This window comes from Eleginops maclovinus, chromosome 4, assembly GCF_036324505.1.
Source record: "Eleginops maclovinus isolate JMC-PN-2008 ecotype Puerto Natales chromosome 4, JC_Emac_rtc_rv5, whole genome shotgun sequence".
Classification (NCBI taxonomy): Eukaryota; Metazoa; Chordata; class Actinopteri; order Perciformes; family Eleginopidae; genus Eleginops; species Eleginops maclovinus.
In genome coordinates this window covers 22,963,324-22,972,438 of record NC_086352.1, presented here as the reverse complement: position 1 = coordinate 22,972,438, position 9,115 = coordinate 22,963,324, and the positions used below count along the sequence as shown (strand labels likewise).

Here is a 9,115-nt window from a genome sequence, read left to right as displayed (position 1 = left end):
CCAATACGATTCTTTTGATGTTCAAAGCTGGAGTAAAACTTTGCTCTCATCACCAGAATGTCAAATACAACCCATGAACCGTCTGCTCCCCAACATTCACCCACTGAACGCTTTCCTGCGCGCTCAAGGGCACAGGCACCAATCCAACCCTTCAAGGTTAAACTTGTATTGTTTACCATTTCTCTCCCATGTTGTGGCTTTTGCGTCACCCTGACCTGGCTCTCAACCAGCTCAGCCCTCATATAAATACCAGGCTCGACTTGTGGAGGCATCTGTCGTCACCCGTGAGGTTGTTTGGTTTGTGCAGTTAGTGCAGGTTGTTTTACTACCGCCTTCTAATGGATCTGATCCCTGCCTGTGAATGGGCCCTGATTCCTGTTGGTTTCGACACCATAGTGGAAGACCTGGTCTCCATGTCCTTGAATATCACAGCAGTGGGATCACCAGGGATCTCTGTGGCAACCACGACCCTCATCCTGCTCATCTGTTTGCTGCTGGCTGCATGGAGCCACACAGACAAGAAAAATGTACCTGGTAGGTTCACCACATAGACACTTGGCAGTTTTTGTCTGTGTGTTTGTGTCGATTCTCCATCACTTAAATACATTTATTGGGATTCACCACCACAGGTCCTTCTTTTTGTCTGGGCTTGGGTCCATTTCTGTCATATGTGAGATTCATCTGGACTGGTATAGGCACAGCCAGTAACTACTACAACAAAAAGTATGGAGACATTGTCAGAGTGTGGATCAATGGAGAGGAGACCCTCATCCTCAGCAGGTTGGTCACCCCTGTTCATGCTGTGATAAAACAGTTTACACACAAACAGGTGGATGATGAAATATTGTAGATTTCTGTTTCTTTTTTACCTTTTTTAGGGCATCAGCTGTGCACCATGTCCTGAAAAATGGACATTATACTTCCCGTTTTGGGAGCAAGCAAGGACTCAGCTGCATTGGCATGAATGAGAGAGGCATCATATTTAACAACAACATACCTCAGTGGAAAAAGATACGCACCTACTTCACTAAAGGTAACTTTTCAACCTTTTTCTGCCTTGCAGACTTTTGATTGATTCAGTTATTCATTGAGTTCAGATACAAGAGATTTGATTTGCTGTATCAGCCCTGACAGGTCCGGGCTTGCAGCAGGCGGTGGAGGTCAGCATCTCCGCCACACAGACTCACCTGGACTGCCTGGACAGTTTGGGTCATGTGGACGTTCTCAGTTTGCTGCGCTGCACTGTGGTCGACATCTCAAACAGGCTCTTCCTGGGTGTACCCCTCAATGGTAAGTAGGCATGAATTCATCTTTTAAGATGAAAGATGAATCAAACACACACAGGAACCGTTTTATTTCATTGGCCTAGGTCCATGGGTTAAGATGCAAATACCTTTGTGTTAACCTCTTGTGTAGAAAAAGAGCTGATGCTGAAGATTCAGAAGTATTTTGACACATGGCAGACTGTGCTGATCAAACCAGACATTTACTTCAAATTCGATTGGATTCACCAGAGACACCGGACAGCAGCGTAAGTCACTCTATCACTTTATAAATCAGACTATAAAGCTTTGTCATTTGTTGGCCTGGTTGTTTTGGCTGAGCTCTTCTGTTTTAATCAAGTGATTTGAAATATTTTATCTCACAGCCAGGAGCTGCAAGATGCCATAGAGAGCCTCGTGGAACGGAAGAGAAGGGATATGGAGCTGGCAGATAAACTGGACAACATCAACTTCACCGCAGAGCTCATATTTGCACAGGTCAGTCTGAGAATTGAAACAGACTTCTTTCTTATTTAGACTTTCCTGATAAATCTCTTTCCCTCTCCACTTTGATTTTTTAAGCCTTTATCACTTTCTCCAACCCATATCTCAGAAATCGTCACACATTTTTTTCCCCTGTCAGCTAAATAGTGTGTGTGTGTGTGTGTGTGTGTGTGTGTGTGTGTGTGTGTGTGTGTGTGTGTGTGTGTGTGTGTGTGTGTGTGTGTGTGTGTGTGTGTGTGTGTGTGTGTGTGTGTGTGTGTGTGTGTGTGTGTGTTTGTACATGTTTAGAACCATGGTCAACTATCTGCGGAGAATGTGAGGCAGTGTGTGTTGGAGATGGTCATCGCGGCACCAGACACTCTGTCCGTCAGCCTCTTCTTCATGCTGCTGCTCCTCAAACAGAACCCAGATGTGGAGCTGCAGCTGCTACAGGAAATAGACACCGTTGTAGGTAAGAATCTGGGAGAATCAAGATAGACTCTAATAAAATATTGTAGAGATTTAGTGCTGCCTGTTTTATTTAGACTCTGATTTGAGCAAAATTATATCTCAATGCCACTGTCTCGCTGCAGGCAACAGACAGCTTCAGAACGGGGACCTTCAGAAGTTGCATGTGCTGGAGAGCTTTATCAACGAGTGCTTGCGCTTTCACCCAGTGGTGGACTTCACCATGCGCCGAGCCCTGTCGGATGATGTCATAGATGGTTACCAAGTACCAAAAGGCACAAATATTATTCTGAACACCGGCCGCATGCACCAAACAGAGTTTTTCCTTAAACCCAATGAATTCAATCTGAAAAACTTTGAGAAAAATGTGAGTAGATTTTGGTTTTTGGTTTTCTTTTCTGAAAAATGAGTTTCTTTCTGCAACTCTGTGACATTTGAATCAGATTCAGATGATACCTGGTTGGTTATTTGTTTATAATGCCACTCTCAGATGAATATGATGAAATGGCAGAGACCCGATGAGTTTTGAGAGTCACACTTTTTGTATATTATGTTTATTTTTCCAGTCATGAATATTTATGTTATAGACAAACATTTGATTGGAGTATTTCAGTACTTCAATCACCCCTCTCCTTTCTTCAGGCTCCTCGTCGTTACTTCAGCCGTTCGGTTCGGGACCTCGAGCCTGTGTTGGCAAGCACATCGCCATGGTGATGATAAAATCTATCCTGGTGACGCTGCTGTCCCAGTACTCTGTCTGCCCTCACGAAGGCCTGACCCTGGACGGGCTCCCACAGACCAACAACCTCTCCCAGCAGCCAGTGGAGCATCAGCAGGAGGCCGAGCTGCTCAGCATGAGATTCCTACGCAGACAGAGAGGAAGCTGGCAGACACTTTGAGACTTAGAATCTAAACCGTTATGCTGTATATATTATCTCTATTATACTTCATTTATTATATGTCATGTACAAAGCTAAGTTATATAAAATGTTTTATATCGTGGTATATATTAAATTGACCTATTATGCATTAAAAATTAAAAGTAAGTTTGAAATGCTATTGAAGTAAATGTAAATTATTGCACCAATATTAAGTGTTGTCTTCTTTTTGAGTGTTTTATACTTTTTTTTAATATATATATATAGCAGTTGCAGTTATTATGAAACAACTGGAGCGTTTTCCTCATAAAAACTGATGACTTATTGTGAAAACCTTCTCTTCTATTTTTTCAAACCTCTTCCCTGTATATTAATATTTTAAAGTTTTTTGTATACAATGTCCTTAATAAATTATGTTATTTTATTATTAGAAAGAACAGGACTTATGAAAAAATATTTCTATAATCAACAATAAACTCGAACCCTGAAAACAGCTGTAAGGAAAAATACATGCAATTTATATTAAGTAAATCAAATAAATAAATTCATCTCCTATTGCATTTACACATTATGGTCAGGAGAGGGCACTACAGCACATTACACAACAATCAATCGTCAGCACAGCCTAAATAAAGCAACCAAGCTGCTCATTACATTACATTGCTCTGCCTCTGGGCAAACGAGGCAATACAATTCACAAACAGATGTTTCAATTTGTATTGTTTCCACTTTATAAACACCAGGACCACTCAAACGGCTAGGCTGCAGGGTTCTACTTTTTCTGATTGTGTGAAAAGAAACATGTAGACAAAGGTTTCTGCTGTTCCTCCAGACATGTCCACCATTAGCTGTCTGTAATTGCAATAAGAGCATGAAGCTTCTTAATTAAGAGTTTCCATCTAAACTGCACTAACTGCACCAACCAAACAGCCTGGCAAAACTACCTGGGCTGAAAAACACACACACACACACACACACACACACACACACACACACACACACACACACACACACACACACGCACTAGTCGCCAAAAGTAGACATGGAGTTAAAGTTACCACAGATCTATTTGGCAGATGCCTGACATCCCGCAGTTTTAGCCCCAGGAATCACATTAGCTCAGTCAACAAGTGATTTTTTTGTAAGATTAACCCAATTTTCTTATCTCATCTCCCTGTTTATCTACTGAAGCATCCCCATTTTAGTATTTGGATATTCTTTAAAGCAAAATACATTTTGAAGCATTGTTTACCGCATGCTTACAACTTTGTTTATTTCCAGAATCAATTTTATGGGCTAAGCATGTGAACAAAATGTGACTCTTAGTTTCTCTCTGTAATTGACAGCAGATATTTTCTTTTTAAAACCAAGTCAAATCTTATTTTACTTATTGCCTGGACTCAGATGAAGAACAACGCCCAGGCGTTGATCTTTGATCTTATCTTTCTATTAGCTAGCTAGCTGTACAGAGGATGAGAAGGGTATTATCCTTATCATTAGATGGCTTACATCTTGTCCTTCGGCCTCCTCTGTGCAACTATACCCTCAGAGTACCCATTAATAACCCGGTGAACACCTAGCTAGCCGCCTTTAACAGCTTGTTGAGTCGGCTGAACTCCAAGCCTTAATACCACCAGCCTGACAGAAGATCTATAGCAGCCTGTTGCACACCCTGAAGCATCTGAGTCTCCTCAAGAACAGCGGCCTGCTCTGTTCCTTCCTGAAAAGAGCTTTACAGTTTTAAGTCAAAGTCAACTCTTAATGTTTTTCACCGCAAGGTGCTTGTATGAGTCCACCCTATTCGCTTATTTTCCCTTGATGACAACTGGGACAGTGAGTGTCCTGTACCTCTGTTGTTCTACTACAGGCTTATTCATTTAACTGATATTACTTCAAACTTCAGGTGGTCTGTTTTGCAGAATGTGATCAGTCCTCTGTACAACATCTTTCTCAAAAGAAATTATTCACTGGAATCATACATCAATACAGAGACAACTAGCTGTTCCCACAAAAACTTTAGTTTGACTGTTGGCTGAGCTATACAACCAGTTTGTGTGTGTGTGTGTGTGTGTGTGTGTGTGTGTGTGTGTGTGTGTGTGTGTGTGTGTGTGTGTGTGTGTGTGTGTGTGTGTGTGTGTGTGTGTGTGTGTGTGTGTGTGTGTGTGTGTGTGTCATGTTTGTGTGTGTCCATGTTTGTGTTCCAGGATATATTTCTAGCTATTAGCTAAATGCTAACTTTAGCTCAGCAAGACAATGCCAACGTGCAAGCATTATGTGTATCATAATCACTATCTAATTCTTTGCTTGCTGTGGTAGCATGCTAACATTGGGATCACTACACACAGTAAAGGCTGGTCGTGAGACTGTTTTGCAGGTATTTAGTCATAGAAGTAGCTTAGGCTACTCTGCAAATTCAAACTTTTACCTGATGATGGAGCTAGAGCAGTAGTCGATCAACGTTTTAATTCATCTTCAGGGGAGCAATGTCTGTACAAATAACATGGCAAACATCCATTAGTTATTGAGCTATTACACATAAAACATAAATATCAAATAGAAAAATGAATAATAGCTTATAGCCGTTAGTCTTTTTCATCTGCTACTGGAGAAATTACGAGCTCCAGTGTACATGGTGCACACTGAGCTAATGTGATTCCTGGGGCTAAAACTGCGGGATGTCAGGCATCTGCCAAATAGATCTGTGGTAACTTTAACTCCATGTCTACTTTTGGCGACTAGTGTGTGTGTGTGTGTGTGTGTGTGTGTGTGTGTGTGTGTGTGTGTGTGTGTGTGTGTGTGTGTGTGTGTGTGTGTGTGTGTGTGTGTGTGTGTGTGCGTGCGTGCGTGTGCGTGCGTGTGTGTGTGTGTGTGTGTGTGTGTGTGTGTGTGTGTGTGTGTGTGTGTGTGTGTGTGTGTGTGTGTGTGTGTGTGTGTGTGTGTGAGTGTCTTTAGGGAATATGGTTTCTAACTGTGTCAGCCTTGCCTGCATTTGGCAAAAAGATCGCCTGTGTGTCTGTCCCTGTGATTGGAGTTGTATCATGCCAGTCTCAATTAAAGTAAAAGTATTCACACATTACTTATTGGATAGGGCACCTCAAAGATACAACAGCACTGATTTGTATTTTAGGTGCATTACTGTATGGCTTGACTGTCATAACAGCTGACCTTGCACAATCTGATGCACTTCTTCTAAGTATTCAGTCTGTTCTTCCTCTTAAAGTCCATGGTTCTTCATTTGTGGTTTCCTTAGATATATGATGTACATTTTCCTCCTTGTTTCATTTATTTCTCTTGCTCCATGACAGATTTTTAAGAGGCAGGAAGCCAGACAGATTTAAAAACAACTCAGATGTCCAAGCCTCGAAGCAAAAAAGTTTAGACTCTCCTGTGTCGTGCTTTGATTGACAAACTAATTGATGACATGCTGTTTACACACACACATATACACACACACACACACACACACACACACACACACACACACACACACACACACACACACACATACATCATGTTGTGCTAAATTTCTCAAATGCCACTGGCCATATTGTCGCTCTGTTTCTGTCCGCTGGTGGATTACAACTTCATTAAAAGAGAGCCTTGGTTGCCATGGAAACACCTACCAGAAAGGGTAAACTGGCAACGTACTCATCTCTTGACATTGTCGGCACATTGTGCAAATATGAATTATATCTCCTACAGTAAGAAGTGTTACTGTTATTTCTAAGATGCTTTGAGACATTTCCTTATTTCAATGTTTCTCAGAACCTGTGATTAACTGCATATTTCAGTGCTGGTGATTATCATAACAATCGAATCGTTATAATGGAAACAGAGTGTCTCTCAAAGTGCTGGTGTCTGAATAGCCCAGACTGGGAGGCTCGCTGCCATTAAAGGCACTAGATCACAGGGAAACTCTCACTTCATGGCCTTTTCATGTGGGCCTTTTTGCTAAGTCAGGTCATTTGTTTCTCATTGAATATCAGAGGAGAGTGGTGACACCCGTCATTACAGGAAGCTCTTCTTCTTCTTTTAGTCCTCCTTTCCTGACCGCTTTCAACATATGGCAGCATGGAGGTTTCGGTTTGGGGCTGCAAAGTACAGCTGCCACTCTTTACGTCTATGCTGTTGTTTCTCTTCTTTCTATGCCCATCCTTTTATCTGTCAGCTACAGTTTGTGTCTGGCTGACCTTTGGATCTTTTGTTGTTCAATATGTGCCCAGCCCACACGGTATTACGGGCACCAAAAATAGAATATGCAGTTGTGAAACATTTTCCATTAAGATCAAGAACTTCCTAATCACAGCATTTTATTGCAAACTCTGCCTGGCTCTACGAATATAATCTGCCACAAAACAAGTTTTAATTGGGTCAACCATTACAGTACAGCACACACCTCTAACACATCCTTACTCTAAATATTATATATATATATATATATAAGTTCTAGTTACTGAGAAAATTGGAGAAATGCTGATAATCTGGTGTCTCTGAATTGCCTTTAGGTGTGATTGTATGTTTGAATGGACGTCTGTATACTGTATGTGTCAGCCCTCTGACAGACTGATGACCTGTCAAGATAGATATAAAGATATATAATGGATGATGGATTCAACCATTCAGTAGTGTATACTGTATTTTAATGTGTTTGAATAGATAAATAATTTTGTAACACAAAAATGAGCAATTCTACATAATAACTATTGCTTTTGCCGGTAATATTTATGTTCTTTAAGTAAGATTCTGAGTGCAGGATTTCAACTTGTAACAGAATTGACATGACTTTTTTATCAACCATGGTCATCGTCTCCTATTAGTGTGGTTAGTTTATCCTATCACGCACAAACACAGTAGAGTTCACAGCGGCTCACAGTCATACAAGTAAAATAACTTAAAACTACAGTATCGGGCCCCACATCACGAAGGGCAGTTTTATGGAGATGCTGATGATGGGATGTCAGAAAGTGAATCGCTGAGCCTCAGCCTAAACTCAAGCCCTCATGTGCAAAGGCCAGAGGGAAAGAACTGCCTTCAAGAATAATGTTCGATGTTTTACTTTCGTATCAGTTCATTTCTGATCAAAAAAGGACTGTTCAAGCAAACCAATATGCTCTGTTGTTTTGATAGAGCACTGAATGAGAAATATATGGCTTTATGGCTAGGGTCACGAAGCTCAACTTGTTGTGACTGCTCCTAGCACTAGGATGGGTTAAATGCAGAGGACCAATTTCACTGTGTCTGCTCTGCTGTGTGCATGTATGTGACAATAAAGTTTCATCCTCCGATTCAATCAATGTCTCTGCAATACTGCAGACAGAGTACACATGCGCACAGTGTCAAAGAAGAGTGAGCCTTGGGCAGTGGGCAGGCTGGCTAATGCCATCTGGTGCCCAGTGTTCACGCTGAGCAACACTCGGCTCCACACCTGGGAGATGGTGTCGCCTGCAACTGTTGTTGGACCACCAACCGCAAGCCCATCTGCCCCCACACTAAAAGTAATATGAGGTGATTAAAACAAACCCACCCAACATTTTATATATTTATTTCAGCTTCTGAGAATGCCTGAATTTGTATTTCCTTTTAAACTCTGAGAAAATGGACAAGGTTTGTTGTGATAAGTGTCTAAAGACAGAGCCTTGCTGCTTGAGGTGGGTGGCAAACAAAAACAAATGTAGCTTTGCTGGGAATACCTAGAGACACTGACTCTGCTGTTTGTTGTATGTTTGTTTTTCTTTATTTGGAGTTCAGTTTCTGGCCACCCTATGAATGTAAGCCCAATATTTTCTCTAATTTTATTTCTGTTTTGGTCTCCACCAGGTCCTGATGGAATTATGTGGCTCTTTTGCTGCTAAATGCTGTACTTTGGTACCAGCTATTCCCTAAACGTCTTTGTTTGGTGCATGCAGTTATTCTAAATTGGGTTTAACAAAGCTTTTTCCTTCAAAACAGTGGCCTGCTGCCAGAAACAACACTGATTAGATCAGTGAGAGTTAATCAGTCCGTAATGTTACATGCTGAAAAACA

At 41.3% G+C, this 9,115-nt stretch overlaps 1 protein-coding gene across 2 annotated transcripts; it reads left to right on the top strand.

The window, feature by feature from the left end:
• The first annotated feature begins 264 nt into the window (after positions 1 to 264).
• On the top strand, positions 265 to 3,489 carry LOC134863227 (aromatase). Of its 2 annotated transcripts, none has more exons than XM_063881617.1 (9): positions 265 to 534; positions 630 to 780; positions 879 to 1,033; positions 1,126 to 1,290; positions 1,417 to 1,531; positions 1,649 to 1,760; positions 2,055 to 2,217; positions 2,339 to 2,601; positions 2,876 to 3,489. In XM_063881617.1, exons 1-9 carry the CDS (start codon positions 339 to 341, stop codon positions 3,110 to 3,112), a joined length of 1,557 nt encoding a protein of 518 aa, XP_063737687.1. In that variant the 5' UTR covers positions 265 to 338; the 3' UTR covers positions 3,113 to 3,489. The 2 variants fall into 2 exon arrangements, with proteins under 2 accessions (XP_063737687.1, XP_063737686.1); XM_063881616.1 differs by having other exon boundaries at positions 2,339 to 2,580; positions 2,856 to 3,121.
• Positions 3,490 to 9,115: the final 5,626 nt, after the last annotated feature.

Excerpts from the sequence above, each read along its gene's own strand:
- LOC134863227 (XM_063881617.1), top strand. The coding sequence starts at position 339 with ATGGATCTGATCCCTGCCTGTGAATGGGCCCTGATTCCTGTTGGTTTC. Across the intron at positions 535-629 it reads AGACAAGAAAAATGTACCTG|GTCCTTCTTTTTGTCTGGGC; the intron begins GTAGGTTCACCA and ends TCACCACCACAG. Across the intron at positions 1,532-1,648 it reads CAGAGACACCGGACAGCAGC|CCAGGAGCTGCAAGATGCCA; the intron begins GTAAGTCACTCT and ends TTTATCTCACAG.